The sequence below is a fragment of the Budorcas taxicolor genome, chromosome 25, assembly GCF_023091745.1.
Source record: "Budorcas taxicolor isolate Tak-1 chromosome 25, Takin1.1, whole genome shotgun sequence".
Taxonomy (NCBI): Eukaryota; Metazoa; Chordata; class Mammalia; order Artiodactyla; family Bovidae; genus Budorcas; species Budorcas taxicolor.
In genome coordinates, this window is record NC_068934.1 from 44,254,822 (window position 1) to 44,278,673 (window position 23,852).

Consider the following 23,852-nt stretch of genomic DNA (forward strand, 5'->3'; position numbering starts at 1 on the left):
CTTGGGGAGAACTAGAATAAACTCTGTAGCTTCTGCGTTGAATCTGTCTTCTGCTCCTTCTTTTTCCTGGCAGTGAACAAAGAATGTTGCCTCCGTGACCTCTGTCCGGAGAAGCAGCGTCTGTCGCGCTGGGTTTCCGCCCAGCCCCCGCTCTGACCCTCTGAGGCCCCCATGGCCTCTGTGCTGAGGAGGCGCTGGGCTCGGCCAAGGAGCGTGCAGCTGGCTGTGTGCTGGGCCTGCCAGGCGCAGTCCTCTCAGGCCCAACGTGGTCCCAGCCCGACCGCTGCGTCTGGAGGGGTGCCTCCCAGAGCTGCGCCAGAGCCAGATCCCCTTGCGCTGGCTCGGCCGAGTTGCACCTCTGCCCGGGTCTTGCCTCCAGCCCAGAATGCTCGGACAAGGCCAGGCCCTCCAGGGCCCCCCGCCACGTCCCCACCCCTGGGGGTCCCGGCACCTGGCAAGAGGCTGTTGCTGCTAAGTGAGGAGTGGGTTTCTGTTCTCAGCTGGTGGCCGTCCTGCCTCAGACTCCAGAGCCACGGCTGGAAACCCCCAGCTGCCAGGCCAAGGGCCAATGCCTTGAGTCAGAGATAAATAGGTAACCTAACTGTGTCCAACTTTTGCCTCCCCGGTGAAGTGGAATCAACAGATCTGACCAGGCTTGGGCAGAACTGGTCTCCCTTTGAAAACAAGCAACTGCTGTTCCATTGCATTCGTTTTACAGGCGCCTCCTCTGAGGACCCCAATCGGAGACCAGCCCCACCTGTGGGGGTTGGGGAGGCTGGTTTTCACTCCTCCCCAGGGTCCCCCACACGTGAAGCACCCAACCATGGTCCAGAAGGCCACCGTGACTTATCAGCCTCCAGACCTGGCATTCTTGGAGCCCAGGCCCCTCTTCCACAACCCCATAGAATTGCTGCAGCTCAAGAATGTCATTTGCATTTTACTGAGCCAAACGTCAGCTAAAAACCCATCCCGCCGCCACCTTGGAAAACCCTTGCCTGGGAAGATGACAAGCCTTTGGCCACAATAAACAACGACCCTAATCATATGAGCTACGTGTGGCTCCCAGGGTGCCATAACCCTGGCAATGGTTTCCACATTGCTGCTGGAGAAGCCATGTGGGGAACGGTAATGTGCCCATTTAGCAAGGATGGTCCAGAGATCCCAGTGGGATGGGGGTGGTTAACAGAGGGGAGACAATACCTGTATCCTGGTGGGGGTGGGGGTGGGGGTGGAGGCAGGGCGGGGGGAGGGGAGGGAAGCACGTGCAGGGCAGGTGGGGGGAGAAAGCTGGAGCTGGCATGAATGGGAACAAGAGCCCGTTGCCTGGATACAAGTCGTGTGACTGGGCAGCATTCTGGGAGGACCTAGGCAGGCATTGAAAACAAACAGAAAAAGCAGGATGAGAACCCCAGATTCAGACAGGTCTGACAGACATGCGCCCCCCACGCCAGAAACTTCCCTTGCTCTCGGCAGGAAGTCAGTGCCCAACGACTGCCAGCCGACTGCTCGGCCCCCTCTAGCTGGCTCAGCAGTTTCCTTAAGCCTCATTCCTCTCACTCATGACTCTCAAATAAGGCTCTGAGGGGTGGCAGGCCCTTGGTGACGGGGGTGGGAGAAGCAGAGGAGTCCAGCTGGGCCTGGACTCCTGGGACCCACCTGCTCCAGAACCCGCTTTGGTGGCATCTTCCCTGGTCCAGGTCGTGCCCCGGGCCCTTGAGAAATAAGCCCAAGGGTGAAGCAGGTGGTTCTGAAGAAGCGAAGTACTGCGCTTGGACCACGTTTGCCTTCCACACCTTGATGCCCCAGCCTTGCCCTCGGCAGGGTCCCCAGCCCTCTCACCCGCTGGCCCAGGGGCCTGCCCAGCCTCCTTTAGCCCCTGCTCAACCACCCTTTAGGCTCAGGCTCTGTATCAAGGAAGGTCAAGGGAGAGCTGTCAAGGGAACAAAAGCCCCTCATCGCTCTGTGTCTGGGACCCCAAGTGTATACCAACCAGGAAGCTGGGGGTTCTGGGGGTTGGAGGTCCTGGCGGGTGAGGACCTGGGCAGGGCCGTGACTTCTCCTCTGCCATCCATCCTTCCTGCCTCCTGCAGCCATTTCAACCTCAGTGTTTCCTTTCCCTTGGCTCAGGGTCACCCACCCAGGCCAGCTCAGCCCAGCCTTGCTGCTTCCCCTGGTGCTGGGAATAGCCATTTGGGCTGATTTTTCACTTCTCTGTTTGATACATACTTCCTTTCCCCTGACCCTGGAGCTCCTGGCTGAGCCACCTGAGAGCCAGTCCCGGCGGGACACACGTGGCCTCTCCCCCAAAGAACCCTGTAAGTAGATGAGAAAAACCTTGACTGGTGGAGGGTAAAGGAAGATTTTTTTTTTTTTTTAATTACTGAGATATTGGTTGGCCAAAAAGTTCGTTCAGATTGTCAGTACAAAAAGCTCAAATAATTTATAATTGTAACAGAGATTTTTTTTTTCCCCATGGGGCTTGTAGAATCTTAGCTCTAATCAATCAGGGATGGAACCAGGGGCCCCAGCACGGAAGTGGATGCACCAAGTCCTAACCATTGGACAGCCAGGGAATTCCCAAACTTCACCACTTTAATGCATATAATTTAGTGGGTTTTAGTACATTCACAAAGTTGTACAAACATCACCACTACTTCTAGAATATTTTCATCACCCAAAATAAACCCCGTACCCACTAGCAGTTACTCACCGCCTCCACCCCACTCCCATCCCCTGGCAAACGCCAATCTGCTTTCTGTCTCCATGGGTTTGCCTCTTCCGGGCATATTGAATAAATGGCATCATACCAGTGTGCACTATGGTGTCTGATTTCTTTCACATAACATAATGTTCTCGATGTTCACCCAAGTTGTAGCATCGTCAGCGCTTTGTTTCTTTTTATGGCTGAATACTATTCCGTTGTATGTGCATGCGTGCTAAGTCATCTCAGTTGTGCCCAACTCTTTGCGACCCTGTGGGCTGTGGCCCACCAGGCTCCTCTGTCCATGGGATTCTCCAGGCAAGAATCCTGGAGTAGGTTGCCATCCCCTCCTCCAGTGGATCTTCCCAACCCAGAGATCAAACCCAAGTCCCTCAGGTCTCCTGCATGGGCAGGTGGGTTCTTCACCACTAGCGCCAGCTGGGAAGCCCCATCCCATTGTACAGGCGGACTGTATTTTGTTTATCCATTCATCAACTGAGGGACATTAGAGTTGTTTCCACTTTGGGGCTATTGTGAGTAGTCCTGCTGTAAACACTCATGTACAAGTTTTTGTGTGAATGTGTTCTCAATGCTCTTGTGTATACACCCAGGCTCTAAATTTATGAAGGAAGGGAATACAAGGGAAGGGAGGGAGAAGGGAAAAAAGGAAAAGAAAGAACTGAGTGATTGACCTGGAGCCGTGTTTTAGAGCCAGATGACTCAAACAGTCTAGACTTGTGAAGGAGTTTGGACAGATTCTGTGTGTCTCAGGGGATCTTTGAAGGCCTTTCTACAGTAGACAGACAACATCCAGCCTGTAACTTAGGAAAGGGCTGGCAGTGCCACACAGGGCAAAGTGAAGCTGAGAGAGATGGGAGACACTGTAATAGCTGTCAGAGGACAGGACTTCCTTGGTGGGCCAGTGGTTGTGACTCCACCTGCCAATGCCAAGGGCATGGATTCGATCCCCGATCCAGGAGGATTCCAGCTGCAGAGAGGACACTGAGACCGTGCGCCGTAACTACTGAGCCAGCATGCTGCAGCTAATGAAGCCCACACAGCAGCAAACATGCCAAAAAAAGAAAGAAGAAAAAACCCAGAGGACAGAGCCTCACCAGCACCCTCTGTTCCTACAGAAACAGTACCCCAGTTTCCGTGGGGGGGACCTCCGCCTCCTCCCTTGCACGCTGCATTTCCCTGGCCTCAGTGGTTGGCCAGGGATAGACACAACCTAAGACACGGTAAACACGATGGCTCCAAGGCTTCTGCTGGAGATAGGAGAAAAGACACAGCCACGAGGGTGGAGCTGCTGCAGCTATCTTGCTTCCATGAGGGGAAACGCCTCCTGAGTATGGATCAAACCAAAGGACAGAGAACCAGAAGCTGGGGGAGAGAGAGGTCAGCACCAGGCCACGTTGTCTGGCCATAAAGTCCAGAGGTCAAAAGGATGGGCCTTAATCACATGCACTCAGGCATTTGGATGCCTCTGGCTCCTTGACATCACCATTCTAGATCTTCTATCCCTGAGCAGCCAGGCCTATCTCTGCTCCCTCTGGGTCTTCCTGGAAATGCCAAGGCACTAGGGGCACTAGGGCCCACCAGGCCCATGGCCAGCTCCAGACTCCCCCGCCCAGACCCACCCTCCTCCTCCTGTCAGCCCAGAGCCCTCCTGACAGCTGAGCACCATGCAGCTGCCCAGGGCCCCTCAGGAGTCTCCGGACAGCTGCCGGCTGTGACCCCACTGACCCCTGCCCCTGTACACTGCTCCTTGAGAGCCCAGGCGTCCGCCCCAAGCCTGGTGGGGCCCCGAAGAGCCCCATCTCTCCTGCCAGCTCCACTGCTCCCAGATCTTCCCAGGGTCTGAAGCATTTCTCACTGAGAAACAGAACTGGAGGCCTGGAGGGCTGAGTCAGTGGACCCCACCCCAAGGAGTGAGATGCAGGAGAGCCAGGCCAGCAGAGGCAGCCCCGCAGCAGCCCCTCCGGCTTCTTTGCTCCAAGGAGCTGGAGGAGCCCTCAACCAGAATCTAGAAGGCTTCGCCTTGACTGAGCCCTGGGGCCCACCTTCCCCTGAGATCTGGAATCCTCCTCAAATGTTCTGCCCCCAAATTAACTTCTAAAATACACACACACACACACACACACACACACACACACACACAGGCTTCCCAGGTGGCACTGGTGGTAAAGAAACCTGCCTGTCAATGCAGGAGACTTAAGAGACTCGGGTTCAATCCCTGGGTCGGGAAGATCCCCTGGAGGAGGACATGGTAACCCACTCCAGTATTCTTGCCTGGAGAATTCCATGAACAGAGGAGCCTGGTGGGCTACAGTCCATGGGGTCACAAAGAGTCAGACATACACTTTCACACATATATAAACACCTCATACACTCAATAACAACAACAACAACAACAACAAAGCCCAATCAAGAAATGGGCAAAAAAAAAAAAAAAAAGAAATGGGCAGAAGACCTAAATAGCCATTTCTCCACAGAAGACATACAGACAGCCAATAGGCACATGAAAAGATGCTCAACATCACTAATTAGATGCTGTTGTTTAGTCGCTAAGTCGTGTCCAACTCTTTGCGACCCTTTGGTCATGCCCACCAGACTCTATTAGAGAAATGCAAATCAAAACTGCAATGAGGTACCACCTCTCAGAAGTGGTCAGAAATTTAAAAGTCAATGGTGGTCATCATTAAAAAGTCACTGGTCATCATTAAATAGTTTACCAAAAAAAGTCTACAAGTAACAAATGCTGGAGAGGGTGTGCTTCCACATCATTGGTGGGAATGTAAATCGGTGCGGCCACTATGGAGAACAGTATGGAGAGTGCTCAAAAAACTAAAAACAGAATCGCCATATGATCCAGCAATCTGACTACAGGGCATATATATGGACAAAACTATAATTCAAAAGGATGAATGCAAATTAAAAAAACCACACACAAAAAAATATACAGGCACCCCTGGGTTCATAGCAGCACTATTTATAATACCCAAGACATGAAAGCAATCTAAATGTCCATCAATAGATGAATGGATAAAAAAATATGGTAGGGATTTCCCTGGTGGTCCAGTGGTTAAGACTCCCAACTTCTGAAGCAGGGGGCAAGAGTCCAATCCCTGGTCAGGGAACTAAGATCTCACATGCTGCCAAATATTTTTTTTAATGTAATATATATATATATATATATATACACATATATACCATTTGCAACAACTTAAAGATTATCATACTAAGAGAAGCAAGAAAGAGAAAGACAAATACCATATGATATCACTTATACTTGGAATCTAAAATATGACACAAATGGGAAATTCCCCAGAGATCCTGCGGTTAGGATTCTGGGCTTCCACTGCGGGGGTGCGGTGGGGGGGTGCACATGTTCAATCCCTTAGTCCAGAAACTAAGATCCTGCATGCTGTGGCATGCCAAAAAAAATAATAGTAAAATGAAATATGACGCAAATGAACTCATCTACAAATTAGAAATATACTCACAGACATAGAGAACAGACTTGCCGAGTAGGGGTGGGTGGAGGAGGAATGGATTGGGAGTTTGAGATTAGCAGTTGCAGATTATTATATATGTATAATGTATACATATAATATATCTGAACCACTGGGCTGTTATACACAGAAATAGTTTCTGTTACACCAGAAACTAACACAACATTGTAAATCAACTATACTTCAATAAATCAAATTAAAAGCAAAACAAAAAAATCTCAAATGTTCTTCTCTTAGAATATTTCCGGGGACTTCCCTGGTGGTCTGGTGGTTAAGACTTTGGCTTCCACTGCAAGGGGGTGCGGGTTCAATCCCTGGTAGGGGAGCTAAGATCCCACATGGTGCACACCCAAAAAAACCAAAACATAAAACAGAAACAATCCTGTAACAAGTTCAGTGAAGATTTTTCAAATGATCCACATTAAAAAAAAAAAGATCTTTTAAAACAACAAGAAAAGAATATTTCCAATCACAGTGGTTTTCCTCTGGAGCTGGGGATTGAAGAAGCAGGATCAGGAGCAGGAGGTCTCAGGGAATTAGTCATGTCCATTCTCACATCCTGTTTAAAATCTTTTGCCATGTGCATGAATTTTTTTTAAAAGAAAGAAAATAATGTGTGTGTATATATATATATATATGTGCGTGCATGCTAAGTCGCTTCAGTAGTATCTGACTATGTGACCCTATGATCCGTAGCCTGCCAGGCTTCTCAGCCCAAGGGATTCTCCAGGCAAGAACACTGGAGTGGATTGCCTCCTCCAGGGGATCTTCCCGACCCAGGGATCGAACCCGAGTCTCATAAGTCTCCTGCACTGGCAGGCGGGTTCTTTACCACTAGCACCACATGGGAAGCCCCATATAGATATACATACAACTCTCTCGCCCTTCAGCTCTGTAAACCTGTCCCCTGAGGGCAAAGACTTTGTCCTGTCCCTGTAGAGTGCCTGGGACACTGTCGACCCACAAGAGATACCCACCGAAGGAATGCAGGGTCATAACACGTCCTCATCTCCATCCACAGAAACAGATTCCTAGAGAGAAGGACGCAGCATCGTGCCACTCTGGGCCTCAGCCCATCAATTTCCACACCCGCTCCTGTTCAGACGCCTGCCATGCCGGCAGCTGCTGTCGGGATCTCGTCCCACCATCGAGATGCAGACCTCAACCAAAAAGAACCCCTGCTCCACCTGGAGTTTCCACTCCAAGGTAGACACTGCAAGCCAGCAAGCGCTAGCACAAATCCTAAGCAGAAAACCCAAGCAAGCCACATGGGAGGGGGCGCCAGGGAGGGGCTGAGCAGCCGTGCCTCACGCAGAGGTGACCGGCGCCAGGCCCTTTGGCCTCCTCGACCCTCGTCTCCTGTTTGCCCCCTGTCTGCTGCCTCCAGTGCCCTGCCCTTCATTCATTCATTCATTCATTCACATTCATGGGCATCCACTCTGGGGAGACAACCGTGGTTACAGTCCAGTGTGGGGGGCGGGGGTGGTGGATATGAATCAGATGACGAAGGCACAGAGAGAACGGTGGTCCAGAGTTTCTCCGAGGCAGTGTGACATCAACTGGGGTTGACTCCATGGCTGCAAGCTGCAGAATAAAGGAGATGGCCCAGAGAAGGGAGAAGTCATGCAAGGCGCCTGCGCCTGGAGCCTGGGTGTGTGCAGGACGGGTCCAGAGCAGAGGGAGCCAAGAAGTGGCTTGGGGTTGGAGGCAAGCAGGGGCACTGCCCAGGGTCTGTGGCCACCAAAGCATGGGAGCAGGGGTGTGTGGCCATCAGCTCGGTGTTTTGCATCAGTCATGATGTGGGATGGAGAGTGGGCAGGGAGCCGCTGGGATCCTCCACTGCCTTTGATGACTCACCTGTCCTCCCTTCCTACTCTGCCCCCTCGTATCAACCAAGTCATCACCCTGGACTGGCCTGACCCCTCCTTCTTCTTCCTCCCTGGCCCCTGTAGCCCATCTATCACCAAATTCCAATCTTTCGACCTCATTATCTCCAGCGCAGGCTTTTACACCATAGCTTAGAGACAAGTTCTGTCTCTCCTCTGAACCAGCTGTCCCCAAAGTGGCTCCTGCCTCCAAACAGGCCTCTTGCCCTACACTCGTCTCTGAATTGACCCTCCGAAGCATATTTCTCAGTCAGTTCATGGAAAAGGAAAGAAAGTTGGCCCTGAAGACTATGAAAAATGGCCAACCTCATTTATCATAAGAGAAATGTAGGTTAAAACCATACCAAGGCTTCCCTGGTGTCTCAAATGGTAAAGAATCTGCCTGCTATGAGATCCAGGTTCGATTCCTGGGTTGGGAAGATTCCCCTGGAGGAGGAAATGGCAACCCATTCCAGTATTCTCCCTGGAGAATTCCATAAACAGAGGAGCCTGGCGTGCTGCAGTCCATGGGGTCGCAAAGAGTCGGACACGACTGAGCGACAAACACTTCTGCTTTCGCTTTTCAAGCTTCCCTTGTCTTTAGTTAGTGTTTGCCAATCACGGTGACAACAATAAAAAAGATTGGGACTTCCCTGGTGGTCCCGCGGCTAAGACTCTGCGCTCCCAAAGCAGGGGGCCCAGATTCAATTCCTGGTCAGGGAATTAGATCTCACAGGCCACAACTAAAGATCCCGAATGCTTCATCTAAGACCTGGCACAGGCAAATAAATAAATAAAAATTTAAAAAATAATCAAAAAAGCTGAGAACCTGGTACCAATGAAGCTTGAGGAGAAACAGGCCCTGTGGTCCACGTGGGGACCCTGGACCTGGTAGATCCCCTGAGAAGGACAAGTGGACACAGCTGACCAAATGACAACTGCGAGTGTCCTATGACACTCGTGTGCCTGCGTGCCAAGTTGCTTCAGTCATGCCAACTCTTTGTGACCCCATAGGCTGTAGCCCACCAGGCTCCTCTGTCAAGAATACTGGAATGGGTTGCCATTTCCTCCTCCAGGGGATCTTCCAGACCCAAGGATCAAACCCACGTCTCTTACGTCTCCTGCATTAGCAGGTGAACTCTTTACCACTAGCACCACCTGGGAGGCATATGACTCTTGAGTTCTTATGAACTTATTCTGCAGCTGTGTTCACATGTGTGTAAAACAGCGTCTATACAAGATGATACACTGCAGCGCCGCTTGTCACAGAAAGTCCTGGGGACAAGCTAAACGCCTATCAGCTGAGACCATTATGAGCTGAAAGCCCATGTCTGGAGCAGAGGGAGCAGAGAAGTCGCTTGAGACTGGAGAGGCCATAGTTTAGGTAAATTATGGGGCACCCCATGTGGAATACTATGCAGCTGTGAGAAAATTACACTGAGGACATATTCTATGAGCGGATATGAAGTGGTCATGAGTATAGTGTTAACTGAAAAAAGGAAGGTGCAGGACAATGTGAATAGTAGGGGTTTAAAAAAAATGCAGCTTCCCACAGCCCCTGCAAATTCTCCCCCACCACCCCCAGCAATGGGGCCTCTCCTCTCCCTGCTCCCACCATGGCCTGCTGTAATTTGGGGCTCTCCTTATCTAAATACTGCCATTTGTGTAAAAAAAAAAAAAGGGCTTCCCTTGTGGCTCAGCTGGTAAAGAATTTGCCTGCAATGCAGGAGACCCTGCTTTGATCCCTGGGTTGGGAAGATCCCCTGGAGAAGGGAAAGGCTACCCACTCCACTATTCTGGCCTGGAGAATTCCATGGACTGTAGAGTCCACGGGGTTGCAAAGAGTCAGACACAACTGAGTGACTTTCACTTGTGTAAAAAAAAAGATGAGAGAGGCCTTGCTTGTGCAAAGAGTGTCTCTAGAAGTGTTTACGAGAAACAGTACTGGTTGTCCATGGGGAGGAGAACTGGTGCCTGGAGAACAAGAGTGAGAGGGAGACGTTTTGCCCCTTGTGATTTCTAAATTGTGAACCGAATGAAAGCGCTACCATGTCAAAAAAAAAAAAAAAGTAATTTCAATGAAAAAATGCAATTCTGGTCATATTGCACTTACACAGATCCTTGATTCTCATTCAGCAGCTAGCACGAGCTATTGTCTGTTTTTAATTATTCTTCTTTTTGGCTGTGCTGGGTCTTCGTTGCTATGAGGGGGCTTCCTCTAGTTGCCGCAAGCGTGGGCGACTCTTCACTGCAGTGCGAGGGCTTCTCACTGCTGCGGTTTCTCTTGTTGCAGAGCACGGGCTCCGGGGCTCCAGGATTCAGCCATTGTGGCACACGGGCTGAGCTGCTTGGCAGCATGTGGAATCTTCCCAGACCAGGGATCGAACCCATGTCTACTGCCTTGGTAGGCAGATTCTTATCCGCTGCACAACCAGAGAAGTCCTGCTTTTAATTATTCTTTAATAGGCAAGATTCTTGGTGGGAAGTGACAGAAACCCAATTCCAACTGGACTAAACAGAAGTCATTAAGTTGTTGGTTCATATAATGGATGTCTGCTTCAGGCAAGACTGGATCCAGGAGCACAAGCCATGTCATTGAAAGTCATTCTCTTGGCTCTGTTTTTCTCTGTGCTGGCTTTATTCTCAGATAGGCTCTTCCCTCAGAGTGGCAGAGCTGGCTGCTGGGAGCCCTGAGTTGACGTCTTGCCATTTGTCGCCCTATCAATCACAGGCTGAAGCTCATTGCTCATATATGGTGGTGAAAGTCGCTGAGTCATGTCCAACTCTTTGGACCCCATGGACTAGACAGTTCATGGAATTCTCCAGGCCAGAATACTGGAGTGGATTGCCATGCCCTGCTCCAAGGGATCTTCCCAACCCAGGGATCAAACCCAGGTCTCCCGAATTGCCTGCAGATTCTTTACCAACTGAGCCACCAGGGAAGCCCTTGCTGATATATGCCTATCCCTAAACCATCCCCATCACTCAGATTGGGCAGACCAGGGTCTCAGACCCACTTTTAGAGCTTGGCAGTGGGGTCAATCATACTAGAGGCTCTGGAAAATTGATGGGTGGTCCCCAGAATAAGAAGGATGGGAGGTGGGCAAGGCAAATGGTGCCCTCTACCCTCTTGGTCTTTCCCCCTCTTCTATGCCTGCTAGACATCTCTTGTTTCCTGATCACACCATGCGTCTGCTCGCGCTCCTTCTGGCCTCTGCTTTTGCCCTTGCCTGCTCCCCCTGAAATATCCTTTCCATTCTCCAACTGGCAAATTCTTACTTATCCATTAATATCCTGCTCGAATATCACCTCTTCCCTGAAGCCTTCCTGACTCTTCCACCTGCTTCCCCGCCACTAGCAGAACAAACCCGTCTTACTGCTGTTCTTTTCGGTTCTTCCTTCAACCCATTTCCTAGGTGGCATTAGTGGTAAACAGACTGGCTGCCAATGCAGGAGACTTAAGGGATGTGAGTTCAACCCCTGGGACGGGAAGATCCCCTGGAGGAGGGCATGGCAACCCACCCCAGTATTCTTGCCTGGAAAACCCCATGAACAGGGGAGACGGGAGGGCTAGAGTCCATAAGGTCGCAAAGAGTCAGACACGACTGAAGTGACTTATTAATAGTATGCATGCAATCCATTGTCGCTGACTGGGCCTCATCCGTGCCACCTGGAAGAAAAGAGATAAATCAGAGCTGGCCTCTGCTTTCAAGGATCTCCATTATGGCACAGAATTGGTCATTTGTTTTACCCAAGGTATCTGTTTTCTGAGGGGTGGGTTTGGCCATCTGTGTCTTCTCCAGTTGGCACAGCCCTAGGCACAAGGTAGATACCAATGAGTTTTCAAAATGAATAATGACAGTGTCTCGAAAGGGTGGGAAGTGTTGAACACAACCTCTGCTAACTCTGTGTTGCCCAGACCAAAAGACGGCCATGTGGCTCAGAGGTTCCCAAGGAAGTGCCTGGACTGGTCCCTTCTAGGACAGGGCTGTCACGACTCTGGAAACCCCCTTGGCCCTGGGCCTGGGACCAAAAATCCAGACCCACAGAGAAGTCCCCGAGTCTGGCCCTACCACCCAGTTCCCACGGAGGGGACCAAGGCAGAGGCAGGAGCTGGGGGCACGCTGGGGGCACTCTGGGGGAGCTCTCATCTGGAGTCCCAGCCTCCGTCGGGTCAGAGTTCCCTAAAGGCGGGTGAGAAGCGAGGAGGGCAGGGCTGGAGTTGGCAGGAGCCCAGGGGAGGAAGGAAACAAGAAACAATCAAGGAAAAATCCATCCCAGTCCGGGGGTTGGCTCAGGCCATAGGGCCCTGCAGGCTGACCTCAGGCCGCCACGGAGGAGGCTTCGTAGGGGCGGATGCAGCCTGTCCCACTCCCTGCCTCCAGTAGCAGGAGATGGGGGTGGGGGGAGCTGAGGCCCTTTCGGGGACCTTGTCTCCTCTCTCTGCCCCCTTGATGTCCCTTCCCCTGTGATGCCCTGTCCCCAGACCTGTCCCCAGGCTCCTGGTCCCCCTCATTCCACCTGCCTCCCTAGGTCCCCGGTGGGAGAGGCCGAGGAGAGCTGGCTCCAGCCTGGGAGTCTTACCCTCCGGCTCGGTTCCTCCATCATTCTCCCCAGATGACCTTGGAGAAGGGGGCCTCCAACTCTATCCCCCAGGGCCCTCAGGGGCTGGGACTGCTGACACTGGCGATTTCCAGGAAGAAGACGCCGGGAGGGGAAGGAAGGGCTGAGTCAGTCCCTGTGTGGCGATTACAGGTCCTTGGGTGGGGGAAGCAGCTGTGGGATTGAGGGGCAGGGTTATGGCGCCCGGGCCTAGCTCAGGATCAAGGCGAGGCTCCCAGCTGAGGGGAAGGGACTTGAATGACCCATTGGGGCATTTCTCCCTCCAGGCTTCCTCACCTCTCGCCTGCCCTGAACGTCCCTCAGGGTCCTACCCCTTAGGCCCTAGGCTGTCCGGGACCCCTTCCGGCAAGACCAGTCCAGGCCCTGAACAGGAGGCACTTGGCCTGAGTGTCCACTGGGGTCAGAAACGCAGGACACCGCGATGCTCCGTTGGTCCAGGGTCCCAGCCTCGTCACCCGTACTCAGGCCTTTACACACGGCCTGAGACGTTGCATAAAAAAAACAATTCTAGTCAATGAAATCCTGTATTATAAATGCTCATTAACTGCATGGCTACCATGGCAACACGGGGCGTGTCTGCAAGGATCCTGTCCATTCAGCAGAGCGGAGAGCAGCCAGCAGCAGGCTCCCCAGGGACTCTGCAGGCCCCGGCCAAGCAACACAGCTGCTTCTGTGAATGGGGAGAATGGACCGCCTACCTGAGTGCTTGCAAAGCGCAGAACCCAGTGCCAGGCACAGAGTGGGCCTTGGATGTGGGCTTTGCAGGGGCCAGAACTCCGGTTGATAACAAGGGAAGTAGGAACCGTCCAGGGAGCCAGCTCTGGGTGATCAGTGTCACATCCAGGTGGGCTTAGAACAGCCCCAGAGCGCAGGTGGCACTTCCTGTGGCTTTGGGCCCTGCTTGGGAGCCCTGGCCGCACAGCCAGGCTGGGCAGATGACTGACTGCAGAGGGAAGGGCCCAGGATTGGGTCAGGCCTGGGGGACAAATCATCACCCAAGTGCTCTGCCATCCCCAGTGCTTTCCAGTTGCCCTCCCCCATACACCAGAACTTCTCCAAAGAGCCCCGGAGTTGCTTCCTGGTTTTGAGTGGCCTTGGATAAGGGTCTTTGCCTCTCCAAGCTTTTGTCCCTGTAATTTTGTTTTGTCACCAGCCCTGAATGGAGCTCCTGACCTTTCCCAAGTCCCTTCCCCCAACGGAGGATGCTCACTGATGGGCAGAGTGGGGGCTGCGTCTCAGCCTTATTCCCACAGGCTCAGAGGAGTCATTAACAGAGTCAGCTATTCATCATTAGACTTATTCCAAGTCAGGTGACAAGGCCATCCGCCATCCCCCAAAGCTCCAGTTATAATGTTTCTACGAAACTCCTGCCTGCAGGGACTGTGTGTTCCATCAACAAAACAAGCGCAAGTCCCTTATCTTGTTTGGGACTTATGGAACTCCACTTTTACAGGCAAGGAGGCTCAGAAAGGGATTGCCCTTTCTTGTGGCCACAGAGCAAGTCGGCAGCACAGCCAGCTCAGAACCTGGGTCTGTGGCTCAGAGACAGTGCTCAGGGCTGGGCATCGAGCTATCCCCCCAACCTGGTTGCTTTGTAGGAATGAGGGGATGGCAGGCGTGACAACGGCTGGGCGGGAAGCTTGAGCAGGGAGGAGGACCCAGAGCCAGCAGGTCTTGCCCTTTCAGGCTAAGTAGATCACTGTCAGTGCCCCGAGTTTCCGTTTTCACTTCTATAAAGGGGGATAGTGATGCTAGCTCTGTCCATCTCACTGGCTCTCAGAGGATTTGAGGAGCTCAAGGGCAAAAGGCACTGGGCAAGGAGCATAGGCCGGCCTAGGTGAGTTGGTGGCTGACAAAGCCTGGGTGGTAGGAATGGGGACGGTACAATACTTACCCACCCACACCACAACTTGGCCTAGGGCCCCCTTCCTCCGCTGTCCAGGTCTCAGCTTTCCTCTGAGCCACTAGGCCAGTCCTGGCAGAATCCACCTAACTGATGCTCCTTGGGGAGTTGAAGGAGCGGCCAGGAAGGCTCTAGATTAAAAGTTGAAACCTCCCTGCATTTGTTTTCTATTGCTACGTAGCAAATCGCCACCAACGTGGGGGCTTTGTTGTTCAGTCGCTCAGTCCTGTCCGACTCTTTGGGACTCCATGGACTGCAGCATGCCGGCCTCCCTATCCTTCACCAACTCCCAGAGCTTGCTCAAACTCATATCCATTGAACTGCTGATGCCATCCAACCATCTCACCCTCTGTCATCCCCTTCTCCTCCTGCCTTCAATCTTTCCCAGCATCAGGGTCTTTTTCAATGAATCGGCTCTTCACATCAGGTGGCCAAAGTACTGGAGCTTCAGCTTCAGCATCAGTCCTTCCAATGAATATTCAGTACCAATTTCCTTTAGGATTGACTGGTTTGATCTCCTTGCAGTCCAAGGGACTCTCAAGAGTCTTGTCCAGCACCACAGTTCAAAGGTACCAATTCTTCGGTGCTCAGCCTTTTTTTTATTGTCCAGCTCTCACATCCATAAGCTGGAGGCTTAAAACAACACAAATTTATAAACTTTCAGTCCCATTGATGAGAAGTTCCAACATGGGTCTAAAATCAAGCTCAGTGGGCTGTGTTTCTTCTGGATGCTCGAGGGGACGACCCGCTTCCTTGTTTTTTTCCAGCTTCTAGAGGCTGGCCTGCTTGTGGCCCCTTCCTCCATCTTCCTAAGCAGCAACACAGAGTTTCTGCATCATCACATCTCTTTTTCTGACGCTCCAGTCTCCCTCTTCCACTTTAAGAACCATCAATCATTATTGTGCTGGACCCACCCAGATAATTCCGATAATCTCTCTGTTTTTTTGTTTTGTTTTTTAAAAGCACAACACAATTTTTAAAAACTCATTTATTTGTCTGTGTTGGGTCTTTCTTGCCTCATGTGGGATCTTTTGTTGCAGCACAAGGGCTCTCTATTTGGGGATGTACCGGTTTAGTTTCTCTGCTGCACATGGGATCTTAGTTCCCTACCCAGGGGTAGAACCCATGCCCCTTGCATTGCAGGGTGGCTTCTTAACCACTGGACCACCAGGGAAGTCCCAATCTCTCTGTTTTAAAGTCAGTTGATTAGCAACTCTAATTCCATTGGCAAACTTAATTGTTCTTTGCCATGTAACAAAACACATTCACAGGTTGCCCCTCTTTAGGGGGAGCCATTACTCTGCCTACTGGATTCTGCTTCTCCCCATCCTTCCCTCCCTCCTGGCTTAGCTGACCTTCACCTCCACCCTCAGCATCCTTCCCTCCTTCAGGATGCCTTCCTGACCCCCCTCTCCTCGAGTCCCTCCCACATTTACAGAATGGAAGATTTTATCATCTTGGTCACATTGTACTGTCACAGCTCTCAGGTCCCCTTACCTCATTACCATCCACCCCTTGTAGGGTCTGCCTTTCAGTAAATGTTTCTTCCACTGAATGAATGAATGAACCCACCAACCAACCAATCAATAACCCTCCTGGTCACTATCATTGGCGAGCCCCAGGACCTCACCCTGCAGCCGCTCAAGCCCCACCCAACCTTGTAAAGAGTCTGAGTACCAGTCCCACCCCCGCCCCGGAAGCCACCTAGCCTGAAGATAAATACGGTAAATACGGGCGTGGCCGGGCTACTCAACCCGCGCACACCCCCAAAGCCTTCTTTTCTAGGAGACGGCAAACTTTTGAAAGCTCTCGGAAGTCTGTAATGTATTGACGTAAGCGCCTCCGAGGCCTCATTCATTTCCTCAGCAGTCACTAAATACTTTTATGCCAGTGCCCTCCAGGGAGGGAACCCTCCAGGGACGCTTCTCTTCTGAATTCTAAAGAATTCGGTCTTCCGGGTACCTCCCCCCTCGGCCCTCGTAGAACCGAGAGTTTTGGCTCTGACGGACATAGCCGGAGTCCGCGGAGTCCAGCTCCATTACCCGACGCGGCCCGGCCCGCAGCCTCCCGAGCTCGGACTGGACCCCCGGGTCCCCGCGGCTGCTGGACCCCTACGCTGCGCCTGGGAAGAGGGAGCCGAAGCGGGCCCGCGAGTGGGGCGAGGCTGTGGGTGTGGCCTAGATGGGGCGGCCCCGGCATTGGCTCTACGAGCAGGGGGCGGGGCCTCAGGGGCCACGGTCTTCCCTGTAAGTTCGCAGCTCAGGTCTATCCCACCGCCGCGCGGTCCAGCTCCTGCGCTTTCGCCTCTCTCGGGTCAGCCGCCTAAACGCGCGTCAAGGTGAGTTCAGGCCCGACTCTGCAGCCAGACCGCGGCTCCTGGGTCGGGGCGGGGCGAGGCGGGGGGTGTCCCTCTAGAGGCCCATCCTTAAGGCGCCTCATCCTCGATCGCGCCTCGGGCCCCAACTCATCTCTACGTAGGTCCTTTCTGCCGTGAGATGCACGGCATTTCTCACCCGCGCCTCGGTCCCGGCGGCCACGTCCGCGTTCCCCTCGGCCTGCTGGGCGCCGCGCATCCCGAACCCAAATTCCCGGTCCAGTCCTCCATGCTGCGCCGGGCCCCCCGCCCCACCCCCGGGACCCGGGAGTGCTCTCCTGCCTTTCAGCGCTCTCGCCTGGACCCGGGGTCGTATTTTTAGTAGACGGTGAGGTGTCCTCCTATCTTTAGCCGTGGCCGCGAGTGTCCTGAAACGGATCCGGACTGGGCTGGGCTGCGCTCGAATAGAGGGCGGGGAGGGGGTCGGCCCCGGAACCGGAGCTGGGGCTGAGTAGCAGGACCCGCCGGAGCCACGGGGTGGGGGCCACACACCCGAACTCTGTCCCTGCGCCGAGCGGACACTCGAACATCGCCTAGGCCGGAAAGCACAGGGGAGGCTCCTCCCTGAGCTTGGATAACCGGGCAGGGTCCCCGATCGCTCCCTCTTCCCCCGATTGTCTGGTTGTGAGCCCAGAATCCTCCAAGGGAAGAAGATCCTGCAGACAGTCCGCACCTGGTACGCGAACGCGCTTGCGTCTCCTTGGGAGGCGCCCGCCTAGAGCTGTAGATTCGCTCGAGACCCCGGTGCGTGCAGGACCCCTCCGGGACAAGGAGCGGTAGAGGGAGAGCGCGCGCCACCTGGTGGCCACGGAACCGAGCGCTGCTCTGCACAGGGAAGTTGGGAGACCCCGCGGCCAGCGAGGGCGCCTGTACTGGAGGACCCCTCCGCCCAGGGGCTGCTCTTTTTAGGTCTTGTCTGGAGCACTGTCGCCGGAGAACCAGAATGCTTGAGGAAGTCCCTATAGCTATTTGTTGAATAAATGTCGAGGCTGAGAGTGACCCGCTAACCCCCTCCTACATCCACACTCTCTCTGACTTCCAGTAACTCCCTGGTAATGGCCTTGTTGTCATCCCATTTCATGGATGAGGAAGGTGAGGACCAGAGAGAAAAGATGTTTTCCAGGTAGCAATGGGTTCAAGGTTAGGGGCCTACCTTTGGATCACCCCTGGTGGGGAGTGGCCTAGTATTCCTTGTGAGGAGGGGGCTCTGCCTCCAAGAAGTCATTTTCTCTGAAGGAGGCCCCGGGCTCTTTCCAGAGCAGGCCCACAGAGCTGGGATGGCTCCTATCTGCTCCCTCCAAAGCTGCAGGGTGCAGCACAGCCCAGCCCAGCCCAGCCCCTAGAGCCTTGTCCTGATGGACAGCTCATTCTCATATATCTGGACACTTGCACATTGAGAGATGGAAGCAGCCAAGAGGTAGGACTTAAATGGAGGAGGCTTGGGGACCTGGCAACCCCAGCCCAGGTGGATCCGTTTCCCTCTTGCTCCCCAGGCAGTGCACATATTTTGGCATGGCCCATTGTATCAGAGCCACTGGACTCAGCTGGGTAGCCGTGCCCACTCTTCCTCTTACTAGCTGGGTTACCTGGGCAGAGTTGCTTGATGTCTCTGAGATTCAGCTTCTGCCTCTGTAAAGGCCAGTGATGACACTGTGTTGTGCCTCGGAGGTTAAATTGGAAACCATGCAAGCCTAGCTGGAGCGTGGGGTCTTGGAGTTGCCAAATCTGAATATTTGGGGCTTGATGGTTGCAGTTCCCTGCTCTCCCCTGGTGGTTGACACTGGCCCAACCCTCCCCCCCTGCCCAGCCTCAGTTCTCCTCACATCTGGAATTGGGTGGATACATCTGGCTCAGAGCGCGAGAGCTGTCAGGGACGCCGGATCTGTTGTGGAAACACTCAGGCTGTCTTGGCGGCCCTGTATGATGGAGGGTGGGGGGAGGGGGGAGGTCTGGCCCAAGTTCTGGGCAGATCCCACCAGTTGGCCTCCTTCTCCATGAGTGAAAAGGAAGGAAAACTATCCCAGGATTTCTCGCCTGCCAAGGGGACAGATAGGATATATGTCAGCATGCCTCCAGATCTGGCATGGTGGGCACAGATAAATGTCTTTTAGGTAAATGAGTGATGGGAGTCCAGGACCTCAGAGCACGTCCTGCCTCCCTCCCCTTCCCCCCCAGCTCCTTCCAAGCTTAGCTGGAATTCTGCCACTGGAGAGTCATTCCTTTGTTTCCTGTTAAGCTGCAGGTGCTCTGGGAGGGGCAAGATGTCCGGTCTCTGGCTCAGCACCACTGACCCGAGCTGTCCAGTCCTGGGGTGGGGTTTCCTGAGTAAGGGCCTGGCTGGGGGGAGGGCTGTAGTTGGGATTCTGCCTCTCCTGCATCCTCCTTCCTCCTTCCTGCTCCCTCCTGCCAGCCCCCTCCTTCTTCTTTCACCCTGCTCCTGAGGCTGAATGCTGCAGAGGGGACTTCCCTGGTGGTCCAGTGGCTAAGACTCCGTGCTCCCAATACAGGGATCCTGGGTTCAATCCCTGGTCAGGGAACTAAAAGATCCCATGTGCCACAAGTAAGAGTTTGCTTACTGTAACTAAAGACCCTAGTGCAACAACTAAGACCCGACACAGTCAGATAAATTTTTAAAAAAAGAGAAGAAGAATGGAGCAGAGGAACTGGCAGAGGCTTCTTGACCCTTCCCCAGCGATTTCCCTCCTGCTCAGCCCCTCCTGGCCCCAGGAGGGTGGGCTCACGTGGTCACCCATTGGGCGACCTTGGACAAGTTTCTTTGCCTTTCGTGCTGATTCTACACATCAGGCCAGTCCCCTGCTGCGGGAACTAGAGGGAGTGCTTGTTCCACTTCCTTTTTCTGTTAAACCTGTATGACATCCCTCCAGAGTGTATTTATTTTTTCCACCTTCAAAATATCTGTGTTTATTCTGACTACATGAATAATATGTGCTCATAAATAATACATGCTTCTTATTAAGCATTTGAGCTTATAGAAGTATGAACAAGAAAGGGGAAGTCACCTGAAATTCTACCATCTTGAGAGAACTACCATCAACATTTGGCAACCATCCTTTCATAGTTAGCTTATGTATATCATTTTTTAGTAATGAGACCAGATATTAAATATAATTTTTATTGAGGGCAACTTTTGCTCCCATGTCACAGACCCCACACTCCATCCCTGCTTCTCCCTGCATCTAGGTAGCCCTTATGCCAACCTAGTGCCAGCCTTCTATATTATTTCCTGCTCCAATATAAGATATAATCCTATGCAGACCTGTATGTGTAGGTACACATATATGCATGTATGGGGAGTGGGGAGCGGAACTGCTTTCAGCAAATGGAATCTTCTAGACTACATTTTTGCATTTTGCTTCTCTCATTTTGCAATGCCTTATGGGAATCTCTCCAAAGTGTCTGATAGCTCTAATTTTATTTATTTATTTGGCCATGTCATGTGGCTTGCAGGATCTTAGTTCCCCAACCAGGGACTGAACCTGGACCCACAGCAGTGACTGCAAGTCCTAACCACTGGACCACTATGAAGTTCCGAGAGCTCTAATTTTAAATGGGAATGAAAGGAGAGCCTTTGTGATGACTGAATGAGATGGGTTTGCAAAGAACCCAACAAAATCCCAGGCACGGAGCAGAGCCTTCACTCCCCAAGTATTTATATCCCCCACTCCCTCCTCCCCTGAGCTGCTGGGACAGAAAGGAGGGGCAGAAACTACAGTAGACTCAGTTCCCATAAGGAACTCCTAACTGGGAGGAGGAGAAAAGGGAAGCTCTGAGCAGGCATCTCCCTTCCAGGTGGGATGTGATTGGGCCAAACCGGTGTTCTTTCGGCTTGGTGGGCTGAACACCTGCTGTGCATCCAGTCCTGGGCCCAGCCTAGGTGGGTGAGACAGAGGTCACAAGACCTCCATCCTCGGTCGAGTCAGGAGCTGAGACAAATCTGAGACAAGTGCCCCCGTCTGCCCCCCACGCCCCCAACCCCGATGACTTGGCACTGGTCCCGCCTCGGGCACAGTTGAGTGCAGACGATGAAGATGAGCAGAGCTGCGGACTCAGCCGGAGACCAGAACCAGGGCTGTGTATGTGTTTCAGGCCTGCCACTCAGGGTCCCCACTCACGGAGGGAGGGGCTTGGCGCTGGGATCCAGGCCTTGGGGCCGCAGTAAGTCTGTGGAGGAACACAGGAGCTCTCCAGGAGGGCTCCCCACAAGAGTAGGCCCCGGGTAGGCTCCTGGGGCTCCTGAAGGGCACCTGGAAACCAGACAGGCGCCTCTGCTTTTGTCCTTCCATCTCTTACTCATATCCTTCGTGTTTCATCTCCTCAGCCCGGACCGGAAAGAATCGAGGACAAGCCCGGAGAGCATTGCTGCCTGCCTGCTTCCGGTTTTCAGAAGCGTTTCCAGCCTTCTCGGGAGAAAGAGATTTTGGCTATCTCGACCCCTCTGACTTCGCTGATCGTTTCTTAGCCCTTTGGCAAGTGTTTGCTGTCTGGACACCTCGCTCTGGCTGTTTGTGGTGGACAGGGGTGAAAGGAGACAGCGGAGGGCACGGTCCTGCGAGTGGCGGGTCCCGGTCCCCGGGGGTGAGGTCGCGATGTCCACCAAGGTGCCCATCTATCTGAAGCGCGGCAGCCGCAAGGGCAAGAAGGAGAAGCTGCGAGACCTGCTGTCCTCGGACATGATCAGCCCGCCGCTGGGAGACTTTCGCCACACTATCCACATCGGCAGCGGAGGCGGCAACGACACGTTCGGTGACATCTCCTTCCTGCAGGGCAAGTTCCACCTCCTGCCGGGGACGGCGGTGGACGAGACCCAGGAGGACAGCGGCTTCGAAATGCCCTTCCAGTTCACGCGCACGGCCACGCTGTGCGGGCGGGAGCTCCCGGACGGGCCGTCCCCTCTGCTCAAGAATGCCATCTCCCTGCCGGTCATCGGCGGGCCCCAGGCCCTCACCCTGCCCGCTGCCCAGGCCCCCCCCAAGCCCCCTCGCCTGCACCTGGAGACCCCGCAGCCCTCCCCGCAGGAGGCGGGGACTGTGGACGTGTGGAGGATCCCAGAGGCTGGCGCCGCCCACAGCGGGCTGACCCCCGAGTCCGGGGTGGAGGAGCCCTTCCTGTCCCACGCCAGCTCCCTGCTGTCCCTGCACGTGGACCTGGGGCCTTCTATCCTGGACGACGTCCTCCAGATCATGGACCAAGACCTGGGCCACCTGCAGATCCCCACATAGGACCCGAGAGCAGCTAGTGGGGTGAATGCCACGGAGGCAGGGGGTGGACACCAACCCTGGTCTAGGACTTGGGGTCCCCGGGTCCCACCTGTGTGGTTGCTGGCCAGCGATTTCTCATTTTGAGCCTTTGTCTCCCTCTCTCCCACCCTCTCCACGTGGACAGAGTGGGCTCTTTGCTTCCCCCTAAGCCCCACAAGGACACGTGCTGATGTCAGCCGGAAGCACCCCGTGCGTCTCGGGCCACCTGGACCCCCACTGCCAAATGCTCCTCAGATCCCTCGGACGAAGGCTCTGCTGAAATGGACTCCACATTTCAACCACCTCTAACTCAGCCTCGATGACACCCTGATGGGAGGGGGGCCAGGGAAGAGGCGGGGCACAGCCAGCTGGACCTTTGGCTCCGTGCTGTGGATTGGGAATGTGCCGTCAGTGACCGCTGTCCCTCCGCCCCAGCCCTCCCACATGACCAGGGGATTCTAGTTGCAATAAAACTTGCTGCTGCTGGTACCTGTGCTCCCGGTACTCTGTTCTGGGCCCCTCTTCAAGACAGGCCAGGCTCTGGGAGCTGTGGGCTCACTCACTCCAGGCCCAGAGGGCTTTATATGGTGGGATGGGGTTGGGGAAAGGCCTGCCTTCTGGAAGAAACTGTACAGCATTCTGAACCCCTAGTGAGAAGCCGGAAGGAACCAAGTGCCAATTGGGGATATTCTGACATTGGGGTGTCTGATGAGAGCTAGCTGGAGTAGGCCAGGCACTGGGCCTGGGAGACTGAGGTCTAGCAAGAGAGGCCCAAGAGCCAAGGATTAACCACAGGCCTAGTGCAAGGGACCAACAGCTTCTCTGGCGTCAGAGGCCTGAGGGAGCATGCAGAAGGACAGACTAGACCTGGCGCTGGGAGGGATCCGACTTGTGTTCCTCAGTGGACCCATCTTATCAGTGCTGCTTGTTGGTGTACAGTGCATCCCATGTGCTCCAGGGGCTGGGACATGACCCCGTGCTCTCCTGGAGCTCGCAGTCTAGTGGGAGGAAGGATAGCGAATCTGTAATCAAGTGCATTTTCAATCGTGTTGAACACTGTGAAGAAGACACCAAGATCATGAATGCCTGGGGCAGGGTGAGGTGGTGTCAGGATTCTGAGCCAAACCTGAGGGCGGACGGGATTATGCACCTTCTTGAACAAAGGCACTGAGGCACCTGAGTGAATGAGAGAGGATCCAAAGCTTGGCCAAAAGGGCCTAGGTCTCTGAGTCCAACCTAGCCTTGTTGAGAGTCAGTTTTCCCATCTCTAAAATGGGAATCAGTGACACCTGCCTTGCAGGGTTGCTGAGAAAATCAGGGATAACATTTATTTGCAGATAGCAGGTATTCAAACATGGTTATGATGTGTGACTTAAAGGAACCCAGGGTTCAGGAAAGACAGGACTGTGAAGCTGGAAAAATAGTTTCAGAGTCAGTTTAGAACAGTTCTACTTGCAAGACTGAGCTGAGGCCGTGGGAGCCGCTGAAAGAGTTTTAAGGAGAGATACGTGGTCAGACCCAGGTTTTAGAAGGGTCACTACAGGGGCTGAGTGGGAGATGGATCACAGATTAGAGAGGAAAAAGCTGTTGCAGGAAGAGAATTGGCCCCAAGT

At 53.6% G+C, this 23,852-nt stretch overlaps 1 protein-coding gene across 1 annotated transcript; it reads left to right on the top strand.

The window, feature by feature from the left end:
* The first annotated feature begins 16,824 nt into the window (after positions 1-16,824).
* On the top strand, positions 16,825-22,721 carry CDC42EP2 (CDC42 effector protein 2). Its single transcript, XM_052662197.1, has 2 exons — positions 16,825-16,945; positions 21,321-22,721. The coding sequence occupies exon 2, from the start codon at positions 21,589-21,591 to the stop codon at positions 22,219-22,221; it is 633 nt and encodes a 210-aa protein (XP_052518157.1). The 5' UTR covers positions 16,825-16,945; positions 21,321-21,588; the 3' UTR covers positions 22,222-22,721.
* Positions 22,722-23,852: the final 1,131 nt, after the last annotated feature.

Excerpts from the sequence above, each read along its gene's own strand:
- CDC42EP2 (XM_052662197.1), top strand. The coding sequence starts at position 21,589 with ATGTCCACCAAGGTGCCCATCTATCTGAAGCGCGGCAGCCGCAAGGGC.